Source organism: Plasmodium brasilianum, chromosome 11, assembly GCF_023973825.1.
Source record: "Plasmodium brasilianum strain Bolivian I chromosome 11, whole genome shotgun sequence".
In the NCBI taxonomy this organism is placed as follows: domain Eukaryota; phylum Apicomplexa; class Aconoidasida; order Haemosporida; family Plasmodiidae; genus Plasmodium; species Plasmodium brasilianum.
In genome coordinates, this window is record NC_090124.1 from 898,774 (window position 1) to 919,736 (window position 20,963).

Below are 20,963 nucleotides of genomic sequence, written 5' to 3' on the forward strand. Positions count from 1 at the left end.
GATTATATCCATTCCTTTTAAAACGAAGAAAAAAGAACAACACATATTCTGTACATTTTTACAATTTTAATTTAAAAAAAGGGATAAAAAAAAAAAAGAAAAGAAAAAATTTTCAGCAGTATGATATAGCAAACGTTTGGCATTGCAGTAGATCTTAAGCTTAATTTTTTTTACAGTAACTAAGATGTTTAATAATAACAATGTCTTTATTTCATCAAAAAAAAAAAAAGAAAAAGAGAAAAAAAGAGAAAAAAAGAAAAAAAAGGAAAAAAAAAGAAAAAAAAAGAAAAAAAATGAATTAAAAAGAAAAAGTTTCTTTTAATTTAAGAAATTTAATTTTTACAGTTCTACTGTATTTTATAAATCAATACATGAATTTTCTCAATAACATAACATGCGCATTTTTGTCAAAAAGATATGACCATCCTAATGGTATTTTTTTATGCATTACATGAATATTGGCTATGTATATATATGCTTATGTTCACGTACGCTTATACAGTGCATAATTTAACACGATTACTCTCTTTTCGTCTTTACGAAATTTGTTCGCGCCATTCATTTATCATTATCTTTTAATTTTCCACTTGTTTGCATTTGTTCTATCATATTTCCTTTCTTTTCTTTTCACTTCTTTTCTTTTCTTTTTTTTTTTTTTTTTTACAACTGCATTATGTCGTAAAATTAAAAAAACATTTCAAATGCATAGCAACTCTAACTTAAATATGGCAAGAGATCTTTTTATTCTTAAATTTTTGAAAAATGAAAATTTGATGAATATTTAAGGAAAGACCTTTTCACCTACTAAAAGAATATTATTAAATAAAACCTTTTTCTACATCGCTTTGGTTTCTAATCCCATTTCAGTTATTTCATACTTTTTTTTTCCACCCACTTCAAAACGTGTACGTTTATGCATACGTATACATGTACTTGTGCATGTAAATATAATATGTATGCATATACTATGCGTATTCCAAATTGGGGGAATCCTATTTTTAGTATGCGATTGGTTCATTTTTAACAAACACGCTTGGAATTTTTCAGAAAAATGAGCACTTCTGAAAATTGAAAAAAATAAAATATATATTAATTTGTCAGTATATTTTTTTATTATATTTTACTTTATTTTACTGTGTTTTGCTTTATTTTTTTTTGTCATATTTTCAAAATATACTAAAAATAACACAGGAATTATTCAAAAGAAGCTGATACTTCTCTAACCGTTTCAGCTTCAACTATGCTGGAAAAAATGATTGATATCCACAAAGGCAAAATAAAAAAGGAAGAATCAAATGAGCGTAACTGCCATAGTGATACCACACGAAATGATGCGATTGGCTGTTTGAATAATGCTAATCATGATGATAAAAACGAAGAAGACGTTTTAAGAAAAGGGGGGAAAATGAGTACAGCAAAGGAGAAAAAAACAAAAAAAAATAAAAAAAACAAGAAAAACAAAAAAAACGAAAAAAACAAAAAAAACGAAAAATACGAGAAAAACGAAAAAAACGAGAAAAACGAAAAAAACGAAAAAAATAAGAAAAATAAGAAAAATAAGATAAACATTGAAAACATAGAAAAGGAAAAAAACGAAAAAAGCAGAGAAAAACAAAAAGCAGAAAATAAAAAAAAGGAGAGTCAAAATAAGAATGAGTTTAAAAAGATTAGAAGGAGTGATAATACAAATAAGCAAGAAACAGATTATACAAAACAACATCAGAACAGCACTTGTGATATTTATGGCGAATCGTTAAGTGATGAAGACAAAATTGTTGTACCTAGCTCAGATATTAGCTCAACGGAATGTGGAGGTTGTACTGAAGTTAGTGCACTGACGGCTGTAGGAAGCGAGTTAGAAGTCAACTCGGTGAAAGGAATGGCAAGTGAAGACCCCATAAATGGCGATAATGACGCAAACAAAGCGGGTGAAGTGATTAAAGCGGACGAATCAAATGTACCAAATGCACCGAATGAACTGAATAAACCGAATGAACTGAATAAACCGAATGAACTGAATAAACCGAATGAACTGAATAAACCGGATGAACTGGATAAGCCGCACGAACCTGACGGTAGTGTCGAGTCAGGCGCGGTGCCCGCGAAAGAGAACTTCTACAGCGAAACCAAGTTTGAAGACTTGAACATTTGCGATGCTTTAAAAAAAGGATTAAAGGAATTAAATTTCGTAACCTTAACAGAAATCCAAGCAAAATGTATCCCTCCTTTTTTAAATGGTAAGGACATATTAGGAGCAGCCAAAACGGGGTCAGGTAAAACATTAGCTTTTCTTATACCATCAGTTAACATTTTATATAATATAAAATTTTTACCGAAGAATGGAACAGGTGTATTAATAATTTCACCAACAAGAGAATTGTGTCTTCAAATATTTCAAGTATGCAAAGAGTTATGTAAATATATACCTCAAACGAATGGTATTATTATTGGTGGGATGAGTAGAAATGAAGAAAAAAAAAAATTTATTCATGGATTAAATATTTTAATTGCAACTCCAGGAAGACTATTAGATCATATGCAAAATACGAAGGAATTTATTTATAAAAATTTAATTTGTTTAATTATAGATGAAGCTGATCGCTTATTACAAATAGGGTTTGAAGAAGAAATTAATTTAATTATAAAAAGACTACCAAAAAAAAGACAAACCGCTTTATTTTCAGCTACACAAACAACAAAGGTAGAAAGCCTTATTAGACTTTCTTTACAAAAACCAATATTTATAGAAGTAACTACAAAGATTGCAACAGTTGAACGATTGCATCAAGGATATGCTTTAGTAGATGAGGATAAAAGATTTCTCTTATTATTTACATTTTTAAAAAAAAATAAATCAAAAAAAATTATGGTTTTTTTCAATAATTGTATGTCTGTTCAATTTTATAATGATTTATTAAATTATATCGATATACCTACTTATTGTATTCATGGGAAAAAAAAGCAGAATAAACGATTGAAAAGTTTTAATGAATTTTCTTCCTCCAAAAGTGGTATTTTATTATGTACAAATGTAGCTGCAAGAGGATTAGACATTCCAAATGTTAATTACATTATTCAGTATGATCCACCAGATGATTCAAAAGAATATATACACAGAGTTGGTAGGACATGTAGAGGTAAGGATTCCACTGGTTCTGCTATTATATTTCTTATGAAACACGAATTAAAATTTTTAAACTATTTGAAATTTTATAATATTCCAATAAATCAGTTTGACTATGACTCCAGCAAACTTATAAACGTACAATCGCATATTCAATCCATTGTTACCAAAAATTTACATTTGTATAAAATGGCTAGGGAGGCCTTCAAATCATATTTAAATGTAAGATCATAAAAAAAAAATGTTGCAATGTATGGGAAAAAAAAAAAAATAATAAAATAAAGATATAGAAAGGGGGGGGGGGAGAAAAAGTATCAATTCATTTATGCGTGCGTATTGTTAATTTTACCTTGCATGTTCAGAATTTTTTTTTTTTTTTTTTTTTTTTTTGTTCCATACATTACTACATTTTTTCACATATCACTGTTACGTAAAATATGTTTCTTTTTTTTTTTTTTTGCAAATTATTTGCGTTGTAAAAATAGGATTAGAGCTGTTTATAAATGAGTACATACAGTTATATAATCAAATGTACATATGCGCACAAATATATGTATATATGTTTACGCAAAAAAATGGTACGTACATATATATGTGCCTACAAATATTTTCGCACACATTTATTTTTCTTGTTTCATCTTTTAGGGATACATTACCTATGCGCTGAAAGACGTCTTCGATGTGAACAATCTGAACTTGCTGTTAACTTCGAAAAATTTTGGCTTGGACGTTCCTCCAAAAGTTGATTTAAATTTAAAATTAAACATCAAAAAGAGGAAGTTTAAATAGGTAGTAAAAAGTGGTCATAATGGCACGTGTGTATATGGATGTATATATGTATATGTATACATATATGCACACACCGTTGATATTGTTAATTGTGCTTTATAGCCAAAGTGCAATCAACACAAATTTATTATTCTGTTTGTTTATTTTACATATTTCGCCCAGCTGATTAATGTCTCGTTTTATTCTTTATCATTATGACGATGGCAGCAATACATTGCTATTATAGCAATGTTGTCCTTGTACGAAATATTGCTCCTATATTGAATATTTTATTTTTCTGTTTTTTTTTTATTTTTAACATTTTTTATTGCCCTTTTTTTTTTTTAAATTAATCAATTTTGTTAAACTTTCGTGATAATTTTTCTTTTTTATTTTCTCATTTTCTTCTTCCTCTTTTTTTTCTGTTTCCTGTACACGAGAAAGGGGTGTGCACATGAGTGTGAAAATGTAAGTCGCTCATTGCGCTCCTTGTTGTGTATATGTGTAAATGCATATACAAGCACACACATAAGAACGAGCATAAATTATTAGACATATACATAAATATATATACATATATGTGTGCGTATGGTAACTATATATGTATATATATTAAAGCGTATATTTGTTGTGGCGCCCCCAAAATTTGCCTAATAATGAATACATGGAGTTCATATATTTTCTTCAAATTTTCAGCCTCCTTTTTGTCTTCCTCCTGTTCCTCAATTTTTTTTTTCTTTTTCTCCTCCTGTAAAATATATTTCAAGGGAAAAAAAGGGAATATACGAATAAGCTTAAAAAAAAGTGCCAAACAGGTATGTAACATATATTACACACCGCATGTAACATGTATTACACACCGCATGTAACATATATTACACACCGCATGTAACATGTATTACACACCGCATGTAACATGTATTACACACCGCATGTAGCATGTATTACACACCGCATGTAGCATGTATTACACACCACCTGTAACATATATACCGCGCACACACATACCAGGTATAACATTCATAAATAAGCTGTATGTTATAACATATAATTTCTTTTTTCATATAATTTTGAACAAATTTACCATTGCAACTATTCTTGCATTTTTTAATTCTTCTATTTTTTTCTTCTTTTCTTCCTCTTCTAAAATTCGTTTTTCTTCCTCTTTACGTTTGGTTTCTTTTTGCCACCTTCAAATAAAAAGATTTCAAAAAATTTATGTTGCCATATAAATTTAAATATTTAAAAATATATATTATTTTTTTTTGTACGTTTGTGTGTGTGTATTTTTTTTTTTTTTTTCTTTTGGCATAAATTGATACTTCATTGCTTGTATTTCATCGAAGTGAGCCTGTAGTTCCACATTTTTTTTTTGCTTCATTCTAATTTCATGAATTTCCTTTTCTTTTTCGTCTTTTTCCTTTTTAATTTTTTCCTCATATTCTTTTTCTCTCTTTTCCTTTTCCTCCAAATATTGTATATATCTGTTATTATTTTTTTAACAAAAATGGCAGAAAGATATGTGTGAATAACGCTTTTTCTTCGTTATTATGAAGTTTAATTGTTGCTCTATTTTTTTTGCTTTTCTTTTTTTTTTACGTGGCATCCTTCCGCTTTTCCTCTATCTTCTGCTCCTTTATGCCTGTGTATAAGGTGCATAATATTATGAACACATAAAAATACACCTGCTTATAATTAAGCACATGCCTTTTCGTATTTGCATATACTGCTTTAAGCACAGGTACACGCCACACAAGAAGCGTACAAGTGTGCCCACACTACACCGTTTACATTATTCTTTGTTTACTCATTTTAACATATACTAAATAGTACATGTTTGGGAAACAATGTATGTATATTCATTTTTTTAAACATATGTGTCTATTACTTTCAATGTGTTTCTGGTTGCTTTCCAAAATGTAATTGTACAAAACTTTTTGCTCTTCTATTTTTTCTTTTCTTTTTTCTAACTCTTCAATTTTATTTTTTTCAAACTGCTTTTGCATTAGTTTTCCTTCTATTATTTTTAATCTTTCTTCTTCTTGTTTCTTTATCTATTCATCAGCAAAGAACATATTCGCATTTATATCAGTATAGCACTTTTGCACCATGTATAGAACTACGAATTAGACGCTCTTTTGACCAGAGTTTTTCTCATTTGTAACTATATATTTATTTTATATGTATCATTTTTTTAATTTGTTTTTTTTTTTTTTTGTACAAAATTTTCCTGAATCTGATTTTTTAAGATTAACGCGCTTTCCTTATTTTTTAAAATAATATTTTTTTCATCTTCTTTTTGCTTTTTCTCTAGATTTGACAAGTAAATAGTTTCAATTTCTTCTCTTTTCATGTTTTCTTTATTTTGTTCTTCTTTTTCGAGCCTAAATGTATATTATGTCATAATGCAGAATTGTTAGTACTTTAATTGTACATACGATGGGTAGCATATATATATATAGCATGCATGAATGGAACATTGGGGTGTACCCCCCTTGAACGACCCTACACGCAAATGCGCACACTCATGAGTTTACACACATGTACATATATATACATACATATACATATATACATATACATATATACATATATACATATACATATACATATATACATATATACATATACATATATACATATATACATATACATATATACATATATACATATACATATATACATATACATATATACATATACATATATACATATATACATATACATATATACATATATACATATACATATATACATATATACATATATACATATACATATATACATATACATATATACATATACATATACATATACAATATACATATATATGTATATGCGTAGTGCTTTCCCCATTTGCTTAAAGCATTATTTTTTAATTTTAACTTTTTCTCGTCAATTTGCTTTTGTAACTCTTTTAATAAATCCTTATCATTTTTTATAATTCTCGTCTTTTTCTTTTCTTTCGGTGCCTTGAAAATTAAAAGGAAAAAGAGAAAGTAAAAGAGAAAATAAAAGAGAAGGTAAAAGAGAAAGTAAAAGAGAAAATAAAAGAGAAAGTAAAAGAGAAAGTAAAAGAGAAAGTAAAAGAGAAAGTAAAAGATAAAGTAAAAGAGAAAATAAAAGAGAAAGTAAAAGAGAAAGTAAAAGAGAAAATAAAAGAGAAAGTAAAAGTAAAAGTAAAAGAGAAAGTAAAAGAAAAAGTAAAAGAGAAAGTAAAAGAGAAAGTAAAGAAGAGTTTATTCTTTTCGAGGTACACAATTCGAATAACATAAAAAGTTAACAATTATTCGTTTCGTTTTTGCATTGTATTTGTGCACGTACTTCCTCTTCATCAGGACATGTTTTCTTTATATTTTTGAACTCATCTTGTTTTTGTATAAATTCTAAAATTTCCTTTGAAAAAAGGAAAAAGAGACAAGGATAACTTTGACACGGAATTATGGATGTATATGTTCAGCCGTTTTTCTGTAAACTATATATGAAATTTTTTTTTTTGTTTTAAATATCACTTCTCTTTGTGATAATGCCGCTGTTTCCTTGTCTGTTGCGCGGTCTGTCTTAAACCATTTCTGCATTTAAAGGGAAGGAAAAAAAGAAAAAAGATGAAGTAAACAACAGCAACAACCATAATAAATGAAACAGTAGTAATAGCAGTAGTAATGGCAATAGTAGTAATAGCAGTAGTAATGGCAATAGTAGTAATAGCAGTAGTAATGGCAATAGTAGTAATAGCAGTAGTAATGGCAATAGTAGTAATAGCAGTAGTAATGGCAATAGTAGTAATAGCAGTAGTAGTGGCAATAATAGTAATAGCAGTAGTAATGGCAATAATAGTAATAGCAGTAGTAATGGCAATAATAGTAATAGCAGTAGTAATGGCAATAATAGTAATAGCAGTAGTAATAGCAATAATAATAATTGTTTTTTTCTCTCAAGGAACACGTAACACAGATATACATATTTCGTTCAATAAACACCTCCTCTATCTTGTTTAACTCCTCGTCTAGTAATTTATTCTCCTTTTTTTTTTTCTTCTTCTTTTTTAATTTAGGCAAAAGATTACGGCTTAAATTCATTTCGTTTCGTTTCGTTTCGTTTTTTTTTTTTTTATTTTTGTTTTTCTTTACAATGAATGTATTTTACTACATTCACAAGTGTAGCACATATGCATGCATTTCAGAAGTGTGTACGTATTTGTATGTATATGTACATGCATACATATTTAATAGTACATTTTGAGCCAAAATGATTTTGATATGGTAAATTGGTTTGTTATTTTTGTGCTTTGTAATGATTATATTAGGGCAGGAAAGGAAGAAAAAATAAAATAAAATAAAAATAGAAAGAAAATTGGCATCATAGGGAGAAAAAAAAAAAAAAAGCCAAAAAAGAGCAAAAAAGGAGCCAGAAAAAAGATTATTTTTGAAGCCTATTCCAAATTGTGCGTATACAAAAAAAAAAAAAAAAAAAAAAAAAAGAAAAATTTTTGTAAGTGTGAATTGAAAGGAAAATGAATTCCTTCAAAATAGAAAAAAACTTAAAAATGAGAAAAAAAAAAAAAAAAAAAGAAATTATAAATGAATAGATGGGTAAATGGGAGAAATGAACGAATATACGGAAGAATTTACGAACCAATAAGCGCATAAGTATAAGCGCGAACAAATTTTTTTCATTTTTTCATTTTGTCTATAGAACTGATATGTCTTCAAGTTCTATGTTTCTCAGTTCTAAAACATCTACTTAGGACACTGAGAGAGAAAAGAAATGAAAAGAAAAAAAAAAAAGATCAATATATGTATGCCTTACATAAGTGCATACGTATAATACAAGTACAAATTTGTACCCTTTACGATAACTATCTTTCACCCATTTTTGAAAAAATTAATTATTTGGAAATGATTTCAATACACAACATGAGTGAAAATTGGTATTTATTTTTGGCTTAGTACCGGTCTTATCATTTTTCTTTTCATAACTTCTTTTTTTTTTTTTTTTTTATCCTTCTGACTTTTCAAACTTCTTTTCAACTACCCAATCATAGAAGTCCCCCTTTGTGAACATTTCAAATACAAAAATGATAAAAGCAAAATAGTTACACACAATTAAGTAAATATGTATAGTATTACATATCTGTGTTGTAATTTTTATTGTTATATTACTCTGTCTTTTAAGTAGGACCAAATCTATGTGATAAATACAATTAATTCCTTTTTATTTATTATTATTTTTTTTTTATATAGCTAAAAGTTTTATAGCAAATTTTTTTTTTTTTTTTTTTTTTTTGTAGCTAAAAATATTTTAGCAAATTTTGTTCAATTTTTTGTTCTATTTTTTTTTTTTTTATTTTTTTTTTTTGCACACACGAATAAACCTTCCTCGGGGAAAAACATTTAGATAGACAAACTTTTTAAAAAAAAAAAAAAAAAAAAAAAGAAAAAGAAAGAAAGAGATAGAGAAGGAGAAAGTGTAGGAGTAGTCTTCTTCTTAATATGCAAAGTCTTTATCAAAGAAAATTCTCACCACCAAAATATGAATATCTTCTTCACTATCAGTAAGAAGGAACAGAACAAAACAAATTGATCCAAACAAAAACAAATAAAAATAATTGTCTAATCGCATATTAACAATTATGAACAAGGAAATGCCTAAATTTTTCTTCTACTTTTAAAGGGTAATGTGCGGTGCAAAACAAGTCCCAAAATTGGGTCTCTTAAAATGACAAATTATAAAAAACGTGAATGTACGTACGTATGTAAGGATGTAAGGATGTAAGGATGTAAGGATGTATGGATGTATGGATGTAAGGATGTATGGATGTATGGATGTAAGGATGTATGGATGTATGGATGTATGGATGTATGTATATACGTATATATATATATGTACGTACATATATACATAATCATGCTCATGGGAACATAATTTGAAGACAGCAGTGAAGCAGATATTTAAAAAATAAATTCTCCATATATAGTATAAAGTGACTAAGACGAAAAGTGCGTTAAGGGAAAAAAGCGGTATTTAATTATTAAGTTAAAAGGGGTTTTAAAAAGGCGTGATGCACACACGTTCTCACAAAAAAAAAAAAAAAAAATAATAATAAAACATAAAAATAGTATTAATACTACTAGTAGTATTATCAGTAATAGTAATAAGGACAACAATACAGTCTTTATTTTTGTACAAGGGGTACAGAATAGAACTGTCAAATGAAGAGCAAAATAATTCTAAGTCCATAACCAAATGATATACAACAGGGATAGGAGGGGTCATGCGTCGCCCCTCCTCCCCCTTCCACTTCTTCCACTTCTTCCACTTCTTCCCTTTTCCATTTTCCTTTTAAAATATAAATTATAAAACAACATAGATGTGGTGATGGGACCTAATCCTCCTGGAACGCTCGAAATCAGAGAGCACTTCTTTTTACATCCCATATCAGCATCACCAATAATTTCATATTTGTGTAAAAATTTTGCTAAACTAGCAACAAAATTTTGCTTCGATTTATTGTCTTTTAAAAGTAGAGCATTAGGTAAGTAGTTCATTATATTTTTTTTTTTTTTTTTTTTTTTTTTCCTATTTTTAAAAAAAAAAAGTATGCGTAGAGGGAACACACATGTTCTTACCATAAAAGGTCGCACTTTTTTTTGGACAAGATAAAAATTAGTTTTTTCCCCCTTTGTGTTAGCAGCTTCCACTATACTTTTATTATCATTCTGCGTAGCACTTTCACTTCCTCTTAAATTTCTGCGTGCATACTTTCGTAGTTTGTATTTATTTTTCCTTATTGTAACAAAGGATGTATCTAAATGATATGTACTGTTGTTCATTCCTCTCCTCTTGACACCCGCAGTTGAGTTTTCCTTCATTTTGTCATTGTCTCTATTATCATTGTGATGATAGGGTACTAAGTTAATACCTAGATCCAGAATAATAGCATTCTGTTTTATATAATCCTTTTTCAAAATGTTAAAGCAGCCAACACCAATTATTATAATATCCGCATTTTTAATTATTTTTTTTTTCATATTTTTCTCAACTAACATATTTAGCTTACTACATTGTGTGTACTTCATACCTCTTGTTATATAATAATTGACAAAAATGGAAAAATTATATTTAAGATCATTTTCGTCTTTTATATATAATTTCTTTTTATTTATTTTAAAGAAAAAATTATTTCCTCCTTCCTTTTTATTATACGTACATAATATATCCCCACTTATTGGATCATAAACAGTGGTTGATATGTCCTTTCGGAAAAACAAAATAAATAATGTCATGAAAATATTTATGTTATTGTTAAGAATTATTATGTTCTTATTTTGAATATGAATATTATAGTACTTGATGAACAAAAGGACAGAGTGGATGCAGCAAGGAATGTTGTACCTAATGGTATCTTTCAAGTAACCATATATTAATTCATCTCCTTCGTTCGGACAATTCTTACAAGGGCTGTCATTATTACTGTTATGATTTTTACTACTGTTACGATTTTTACTTCTGTTACGATTTTTACTTCTGTTACGATTTTTACTTCTGTTACGATTTTTACTACTGTAATTACTGGTACTAGTGCTATGACTAGCACTACTGCTATGACTAGCACTACTGCTATGACTGGAACTACTGCTATGACTGGTACTACCATTATTATTAATAATGTATGATCTTTCGTAGTAATTATACTGGGCAGCACTTATGTCCTTGGACCTTTCCGTTTTTCCCAGTTTAACATTTCGGCTGTTATTCATTAGAGCACTTGCTATTAATTTTACCGAGATACACTCTTCCTTCTTTATCATCAAAGTATAGCAGATAGCCAAGAGAAACTGTAAAAGATAACCCAAAAAATGTACGTAAAAATTCTGCACAATTCTTGCTACATAAAACAAGGGCTGTACGAAGCCACTTCTAACAGCAACAGTAGTGGTGGAAACTGCAACGGTAGTTCCCATCGTTTCACAGGGAGCTTCTTCTGGCCTAGTCAGAGGGGGAATAACACATTTCCTACTTACCCTGAGCAGTCTTAAAATAGCTTCATAACTGGAAGCGTCTATATCCTTCCCTTCTTGTATAAACCTAGATACAAAACACTTATTTATATGATGACATAATGGAGATAAAATAAGCAGTGATGTACTTTCTCCTCTTTTGTTTATTTTTTCTATCAATTTTGTTAATCTGATTTGGTTAAAATTTCTGTGAACCTTTACAAGTGCAAAAATTATATCTGCATTTAAATAAATGCTTTTCTTTAATATTATATATAAATAAGAATATGTTGTTACATGGTTTGAGTAAATGATAAACAACTTCTTTCTTTTCGACAATGTATTATTCTTATCTGCTTTTTTCTTCTTCTCATGTGCTATTCTTTGGAAAACCAGCTGGTCAATTTTTTCAGCCACGTAGTGCCCATTTAAACATATACAACTCATGCTGCTATAATCAAAATAAATAATTGAAAAATAAAAAAAAAAAATAATGAAATAACAAATAATGAAATAACAAATAATGAAATAACGAAATAAAGAAATAACGAAATAAAGGAATAACGAAATAAAGAAATAACGAAATAAAGAAATAACGAAATAAAGAAATAACGAAATAAAGGAATAACGAAATAAAGGAATAACGAAATAAAGGAATAACGAAATAAAGGAATAACGAAATAAAGAAATAACGAAATAAAGGAATAACGAAATAAAGGAATAACGAAATAAAGGAATAACGAAATAAAGGAATAACGAAATAAAGGAATAACAAAATAAAGAAATAACGAAATAAAGGAATAACGAAATAAAGAAATAACGAAATAAAGAAATAACGAAATAATGGAATAATGTAATAATAAAATAAAATGCGGAAGGACAAAAACTACCAAGCTCATATTGACGTTTGCTCTAATTTGGTGGCTACTTTTGCTGCATATTCTGTACATCTATATTACAAGAACGAATGATGAGCAGAACGTGAGTAAAAGAAAAAAAAAAAAATAAAAAATAAAATAAAATAATTGCTTTATATATACCTTAAAATACAACACCATTAGAGATTTTCGCTCTGCCTTTATAGGCTTCTACATTTTAAGTTATATGCTCTTGTGCACACATATTTAAATCTTGAACCAAGTATTTATGTATACCGCTTGAACGACACGCATAAAGATAATATGGTTTATTTATTCAATCTCCATGCTGCTTTATTTTTTTTTTTTTTTCTTCTGCCTGCATTAAATTATATCTACATATTCGATGGGGGTTACCACAAAGAAATGCTTCGACTGATGGCATTGAAAAATCAGCCATTTTCACCCACTTTTCCGTATTAATAAGAAGATAATATTAATGAAACATTTGGAAATATTCGACACAAATAAAATATGAATAAAATTATTAAGGAATAATCTATATGTAAAGAGTATTTGTTGTATAAACTTCTGTTTATCACACATATTATTTTATTTTTTTTTTGTTTTACTTAACACATGGCTTACCTTTTTATGGTACATAATGATGATGTTTCTGGCTAAACATGAATTATACATGCCTAATTGCATTCATTTTTTTCTCTTTTTTATTTCTTTTTCTTTCCTTTTCTTTTCTTTTCTTTTCTTTTCTTTTTTTTTTTTTTTTTCTTCACGCTTAAGTACATAAATGCATAGCAAAATTAACATAACACTCTAAGGGAAAATAAAAAAAAAAAAAAAAATACTAAGTACAATAGTTGATTAATTCTACAGAATTATTTTGTTCCGTATTATGCAACTGCTTTGAATATTTTATTTACATTCATTAAAGTGATAAAGCTAGCAATGCTTTTTTTGCATAAATTAATATTCTTTACAAAATAATGCATTTCAAATTAATTATTATTACACTTGTTAGAGTAAAACAAGTTAATTAAATTTTTTTTTTTTTTTTTTTTTTTTTGAATTATGTACCTTTCCATTTCATTTAAAACGCTGTAAGTCGTTTATTTTTCACATTTCTCCATATATTTCCCTCTTTTTCCTGCATAAGTGAAGCTATGCATATGTGTGTACAATTTTACAATGGATGCTCTCGTATAAGCCGAGCCACGTGTATTCACTTCCATTTTGTAGAAAATTACGTTTACATTCCTACACCATTTTAAGAAACTTTTTTTTTGCTTTCCTTTTTTCGGTTCATATTGAGCAAAAATTTTATTAACCAACATACTATACATCTATTAACAAAATGACTACAAAAATGTAAATAATGCCGGTGTGTAAATAGGTAAATGAGCTCATGAAGGCATATGCATGCGCAGGTTCATTGTGTGCAAACGCATTTATACGCACACATACACATACAAACATACATATGCACATACATAAATATTAAACACATACACAATTGAATGTTCACTTTTAAAGTTTCGCTTCAGATATCTCAACAATTTAAAATAATTTAATTCAATTTTTGTGTTAAACGAGGGATAGACGAAAAAAGGGAAAAAATGGCGGACGAAAAAAAAAAAGGCACCAAAAAAAAAATATTTTTTTTTTTTTTTTTTTTTTTTTTATTATTATTAAAAACATAATTTATAAATGGTAAATATAAGAGGGAGAAAAAAATTCGCATTAAAAAGTACTTGTATTTAATTTAAAAAATGGGCAACTTGAAGAAACAAAAGGCAGTTTTCTTTTCCCCTACGAGCATGTGAAGATACGAACGTACGTCCACACACGCATATACCACATACATATATGTAATTATATAGGAGCAATATGTGACTAGCTAATAGACCCATTCATCAATATACCAATAATTTCTTTGAAATCCTCCTAAATAACTAATCAAAATGGAATTTACTCGTAAGAAATGCACTACTATACGAAGGGCACTCACCATCACTTGCCCTCAGCACATCCTTAACTTATTTTAAATCCACTAGGAGAGTTATCGCCCATTTTTTGAAAGGGGTAAAAAGTAGAGAGGTACAGGATAAATGCAATGGACGAAACGCATTAGCAAAATGAATGCACAAAATGTGAAAACGAAGTAACAAGGCACATTGATAAAAAGCACTAATGAAACTTATGATGAAGAGCATGGATTAATGAAAAATGGAGCTTCACCCTCTTCATCCACTTCACTCGCTTCAGGCAGCTAGAAGCCAAACGTGCTAACCGGGGTATTTATGCTTCGTAGACTTTTTGGCTTTATTCAAAATCTCAACAGTGTTATTAGGCCATCGGGTATTGAAAAATTTCAAGTGGTTATCATGTGATACATCATGATCTACTTCCTTCAAAAGAAAGTAATGAATCGATTTTTCTGGTGTTTCTTGTGCATCATATAAATAAAAATATTTCTCTTTGGGGGGGTCCGAATCTTTTAAATCATTTATATCTTTTTGTTTTAGTTGTAAATAAAAAGATTTGAATTCTGAGTATAATAATATATCTAGATCGTTTACAAAACTGTCGAACATATGTCTATGTTCTTCTTTTAAATTAAGATCATCAATAAATTGAGGAATAAAATGAGATAATATATATTTATTATTTTCCTTATCATATTTTCTCCATATTTTATTTAATTTTTCTAAAAACAATTCTTCACTAGTGCATTTAGAATTATTTATATTTAATGAAAACAAAACAGTATAATGATTCGAACTGCTAATGACCCATATAGGATAAATGGGATACTTATAATAATTACCAACTTCACAATATTTAAAAGCTTCAAAATCTGTTAGTAAACCTATAAGTGGTCTTTTGTTTATTCCTTTAAGTATTATATTATTTTTCCCGAACGATGTTCTTGGAGCAGTTGCTATACTATTGGAAAACTTCGAATCGCCCATACAGTTGTTACCACTATTGCTGTTATTAGTACTCGTATTTGTACATGCATTTGTGTTCGTATTAGCACCTACATTTGTGCACGCATTAGTATTTGTATTAGCGCTGTTCATGTAATAGGGGCTGCTACTACCTTCGTACATACTTATATCCACATCGTTCGTTGAAAATGTATTTATCACACTGTTGTTATCAAACACATTAGAACAAGCTCTACCGGTTAGAAGTAGGTTCACTAACTCTTGAGAACAATGACCATATATACCTATCAAGGGATGATTCGTGTCATCCATATCATTCTTTATATTATTTATTCCTCTTGTTAATATTACTGAGTATAGAAATGATATAACACCTGTTGAGCTAGAAAATATTATGAAATGCTCAAGATAAAACTTTATTACATCTTTTATGTTACTAAATTCTCTGTAGTATATGTTTATTTTCTTTAAATCCCTTATAATGTTTTCATCCGAACTTTTTTTGTTCATATAAAATGGGAAATCATAACACTCAGGCAATAAGAAAGCTATTATATAGTATGATTTTTCCGTGCACTGGTATAATATATATGCCAAGGATTCCACTAACGAGTAATACTTCAAATCTTTTATATTCTCATGGACTAACTGCAAAAATTCCTTGTCATACTCATCTTCGGCAGTCTTATCTCCGCCGTTTATACAGCCACTCTTTATACTGCCGCTTATCATGCCACTCACCCCGGTACCATCTCCCTTCTTCAGTACATCTTTAAGCTCGTCCCTTTCCCCCTCCTGCTGATTGCTGCAATTTTTCACCTGATTGTCATCCTTCTGTTCGGTTACAATGGATATATCATTTCCCTTAACATTTGATAAGGACTGTCCATTCAAATAGACATTATCCTTACCATCACTGCTGACAAGATTTGCAGTGTTAACAATATCTGTAGAATTTTTTTTATAATTTTGATTATTATTTGTAAAATTTAAAAAATCATTATTTGTTTTTAAAATATTAAAATAATTGTTCTCCCACAAAAAATGATATTTATAATTAAACAACAAAATAATAATAATATATCCTTGAATACTTGATATAAGACCACATGGGCCACTTAAAAATTGACGAAGTCCAAAATTAATATTTTTATTTTCATAGAACGAAATACTATGATTACACCATTTTTTTATATCAAGCTTATTTGAATATTTATAATTATTAACACCAAAAACTAAATTATGAACAGTATTTGAATCATCAAAAGATTTCATCTCTTTTAGTAAATAATTTACATATACATGATCGTTCAAACATTTACTTCTATTTCCTTTTCTTAACCATTTACAATAATCTTTAGTAGTATAATTTATATTTTTATATGTCTTTTTAATTTGTTCTAAGGAACAACAAGAAAGTGAGGATAAATTACTATAATCACTTGAGTCATCACTATCATAATCTTCTCTACTTGATGTTGAATCATTTGGTTCTTCATTCAACTTTTCATTTCTTTTATTTAAATTTATCATATAATCCCTTATAATTATATATATATTTTTATAATGTTTATATATATCATTCCAGAATATTTTATTATCTATTACATCATGCTCATTCTTTGTAGACACATGACTATTACATAAGTAATAACTTATTTTATCAAAATTTTTTTTTACTAAATCGTAGTAACTGTCATTACAATCGTCACTTCTGTTCTCTTCTTTATTGCACCCCAAAATGGATAATCGTATTGCCTCCTGCAGTAATTCATCGTTCTCGTCATCCACTTCAAAATCCTGAACCGGGGAAAAAAGCATGAACCAAAAAAGATGAGAATAGACCGTGGGTGAAAATGTGGAAGAGCAAACATACACATACATATACGTACACATGCATGCATATCTACATATATATACATATGTATACATATTTATACACACGCTTGTTATCAAGATACGCATCCGTGCGAAATAAGGATAAACGGAACAAAAAGAGTTCCATAAAAAGAAGAATAGAAAAAAAAATAAAAACCACAAAATAAAGAAAAAAAAAAAAAAAATTTAAAGGCGTATAAATTTTCACGTATTCATCATCTTTCCCCTTAAATTGTATTTTTTTTTTCCAGAAATTAACAGTAGCGCTCATACATAACGGTGTGAATCTGTAGCACTATTCATTATATATACATATACATATATATATATATATATATATATACAGAACAATGCGTAAAAGCAGATTAAAAAAAAATATATGTGGAGCGCAAAACTGCAACACACGCACAGTTGTTCTTTGTGTTATAAATTAGTTCGAACATGCATAGGCATAAAAAAATAATTCCATTTGAACAGTGATTATTGCAAAAGGGTTAAGCATAATATTTATATTCCCTTTTTTTTTTTTTTTTATTTTCATGATATTATATGCATTTCGTATGTACTCAATATTTATGTTATAAAACTCACATTTATTTAAAATTTTTTTTTTTTTATATGGAGTTTACATGTAATACATGTTTCGCGCATATTTGTTGAAGTTCAAGTAATGTCCATTTCATATCATTCTGTTTGCAATATAATTGTTTGCTTCGTTAATTTTACAAACCAATAAATATACCAACACGTATGTATATGTACATATGTGTATGTGTGTATGTGTGTATGTGTGTATGTGTATATGTGTATATGTGTATATGTGTATATGTGTATATGTGTATATGTGTATATGTGTGCGTATATGTATATGCATATATGTACATGTGTATATACGTATGAGCATACGAATATGTTCATGTATTGCGAATATGCACACATACATTTATGTATGTATTTACTTTATCCTTATTTTTATTTTGCGCAGCGTGATATTCTTCTAGCGATAGGGCTATTGTTCTGGAAATGTCCTCTTCTTCCTTTCGTAACAGTTCTTCATTTGTTTTCATTTTTGAACTTGTTTAAAATTTATTTTTATACAGAATATATTAATTTAAACAAAAATATGTATATTATTTTTGCATATCTTTTTGTACATCTTTTTTGTAAAATTTCTTCTTTTTTTTTTTTATCGTTTGAATACTGAATAATGCATAATGGCCTCTTCCTTTTGTTACTATTATTAGTACTCCTATTATTGTGATATTTTTCGTGAAATTTATTCTTTTTCTTTTTTTTATTCTTTTTCTTTTTTATTCTTTTTCTTTTTTATTCTTTTTCTTTTTTATTCTTTTTCTTTTTTATTCTTTTTCTTTTATATTCTTTTTTTTTTTTTTTTTTTTTTTTTTTTTTTTTTTTTTTTTTTTTTTTTTTTTTTTTTTTTTTTTTTTTTTTTTTTTTTTTTTTTTTTTTTTTTTTTTTTTTTTTTTTTTTTTTTCTTTTTTTATTCCTTTTTCTTTTCCATTTCCTTTTAGAGTAAGTTCATAATTTATATATTTGAGTATAAAAATGAAATATTTATTTGTACAAATTGCATAAGTATATAAAAAGTTATTTCATTTTAATTATATTATTATAGCTTATTTTAATTTTTTCAAAATACTACTTAATATATATACTACGTGTGTGCACAAAAATTCCTCATGTTCTCACGAAAATTATCATTTAATGTAATGACTGTAAATTAAACTGTTACTTTTTCATTTATTACTACAAAAGGGATAAATAAGGGAAAAAAAAAAAAAAAAAAAAAAATATAAATAAATAAAAATATAAAAGCAGAAAAATGTAAAGTATCATGGTGTAACATCACTGCCTTTACTTTTTCCTTTCACAGTAGCAATTTAGAAAAAACAAATTGCATTAATACATAAGAATGTGTTAAACGCGCATGTAATATGAATGCATTAAAGCGTACTTATATAAATTAATTATATATACACATATGTATACATAAATTCGTCAAAATTGTACTAGTATGCATATATAAATAAGTTAAACGCGCATATATGTAAATGCATATAAATACAAATATACATGAAGAACATAATTATACAATATGAATAATGCTATTCGAGTTCATTTTATATTCTCTTCGTATATTTTCTTCATTTCATGAATACTCAATTATAAAACAAAACCCATTTTTTTTCGCATATTTTTTAGCATACTGTTTAGTACATTTTTTAGCATGTATTTCTTTATCATTAAAAATTTATTTTTTAAATCATTTGTAAATTTTTTAAGTAAAATTTTTTTTTTTTTATAGTAAAAATTCGAATTGTAGTAAAGTAAAAAATAAATTTATTCTTTTCCTTTTTTTTTTTCATTTTGCTTCAGTTGGTAATGATGATATATTAACGTAGAGGAAGATACAAAGACATAATGACAATGATCAGAAGAATAAAAAAGACGTATTTTAAATGGGTAAAAAAATTTTATAACTGTACGTATGTAATTGTACACATAAAATTGTACGTATACAATTATGCTTACATTATTATACATACCTAATTATGCATATATACATGTATATATACTGTACAGAATAATATGAAAGAAGTTTAAGATGCTTTTCTTAGGCGCAAATTAAAATATGCTTATCCGTTAATTATATGATGAACAAAAATGCAGAGTTAAAAATATTTTACAAAAGCATACTATTATATATATATACATATATGTATGTATGTATGTATGTATGTATGTACGAATGTGTAACCCTATCTAGCGGTACGACAAAAAATGCAACCTTTTTCAATTCATTAAGGAACAGTAAGTGGTTGGATTTCGGTTTTCCATGTACATTTGCCGTACAATAATTAAAATAAATTGGGATAATTTATTTTAAAAATAGAAAAAAAGTGAATATCCCTTTTATTATATTGTAGATATGTAACTTTAAATAAATGGTCATATGGGATACTTGTACTGTTATTTGGAAGTTAATTATGCGTTTTTGTAATATTCATGTACTTGTAAAGATATATATACGTTTATATATGTGTATGTATGGATGTATGTATATTACTTAATGTGGTATTTCCTGTTTTGCTAATCAACAGTTTTGTATTTATAAATTAAAATGCGTTTGATATGCTCAGGATTCCACTTCAAAATAATAGCCAAAAAAAAAAAAAAAAAAGGAGACGTAACACAAAATCATGGAGTGTCAATTGGTATTTGTTAAACGAAAAGCATCATGTGTGAATCTGTTAAAACTTTTTCATGATTTATATAAAAAAAAAAAGAAAAAAAGATATAATTCGTTGAAAAGACTATCAGTGAAACAAAAAACATTAACACTGAT

General features: G+C 27.4%; 5 protein-coding genes across 5 annotated transcripts; 2 read left to right on the forward strand and 3 right to left on the reverse strand.

The window, feature by feature from the left end:
• Window positions 1-1,252: 1,252 nt before the first annotated feature.
• On the forward strand, window positions 1,253-3,913 carry MKS88_003661 (ATP-dependent RNA helicase HAS1; the record flags this gene model as incomplete). The annotated part of the gene is made up of 2 exons (XM_067216772.1): window positions 1,253-3,346; window positions 3,770-3,913. The coding sequence occupies 2 exons, from the start codon at window positions 1,253-1,255 to the stop codon at window positions 3,911-3,913; spliced, it is 2,238 nt and encodes a 745-aa protein (XP_067072473.1).
• A 294-nt stretch (window positions 3,914-4,207) lies between these two features.
• Window positions 4,208-6,245, reverse strand: MKS88_003662 (TPH domain-containing protein; the record flags this gene model as incomplete). Its single annotated transcript, XM_067216773.1, has 7 exons — window positions 4,208-4,321; window positions 4,557-4,640; window positions 4,977-5,082; window positions 5,215-5,376; window positions 5,492-5,534; window positions 5,781-5,946; window positions 6,114-6,245. The coding sequence occupies 7 exons, from the start codon at window positions 6,243-6,245 to the stop codon at window positions 4,208-4,210; spliced, it is 807 nt and encodes a 268-aa protein (XP_067072474.1).
• A 118-nt stretch (window positions 6,246-6,363) lies between these two features.
• On the forward strand, window positions 6,364-7,965 carry MKS88_003663 (TPH domain-containing protein; the record flags this gene model as incomplete). Its single annotated transcript, XM_067216774.1, has 4 exons — window positions 6,364-6,378; window positions 6,880-7,145; window positions 7,541-7,837; window positions 7,947-7,965. The coding sequence occupies 4 exons, from the start codon at window positions 6,364-6,366 to the stop codon at window positions 7,963-7,965; spliced, it is 597 nt and encodes a 198-aa protein (XP_067072475.1).
• A 2,199-nt stretch (window positions 7,966-10,164) lies between these two features.
• Window positions 10,165-12,339, reverse strand: MKS88_003664 (bifunctional methylenetetrahydrofolate dehydrogenase/cyclohydrolase; the record flags this gene model as incomplete). The annotated part of the gene is made up of 1 exon (XM_067216775.1): window positions 10,165-12,339. One exon carries the CDS (start codon window positions 12,337-12,339, stop codon window positions 10,165-10,167), a length of 2,175 nt encoding a protein of 724 aa, XP_067072476.1.
• Window positions 12,340-15,052: 2,713 nt separating this feature from the next.
• Window positions 15,053-18,663, reverse strand: MKS88_003665 (deubiquitinating enzyme MINDY; the record flags this gene model as incomplete). The annotated part of the gene is made up of 2 exons (XM_067216777.1): window positions 15,053-17,518; window positions 18,556-18,663. The coding sequence occupies 2 exons, from the start codon at window positions 18,661-18,663 to the stop codon at window positions 15,053-15,055; spliced, it is 2,574 nt and encodes an 857-aa protein (XP_067072477.1).
• Window positions 18,664-20,963: the final 2,300 nt, after the last annotated feature.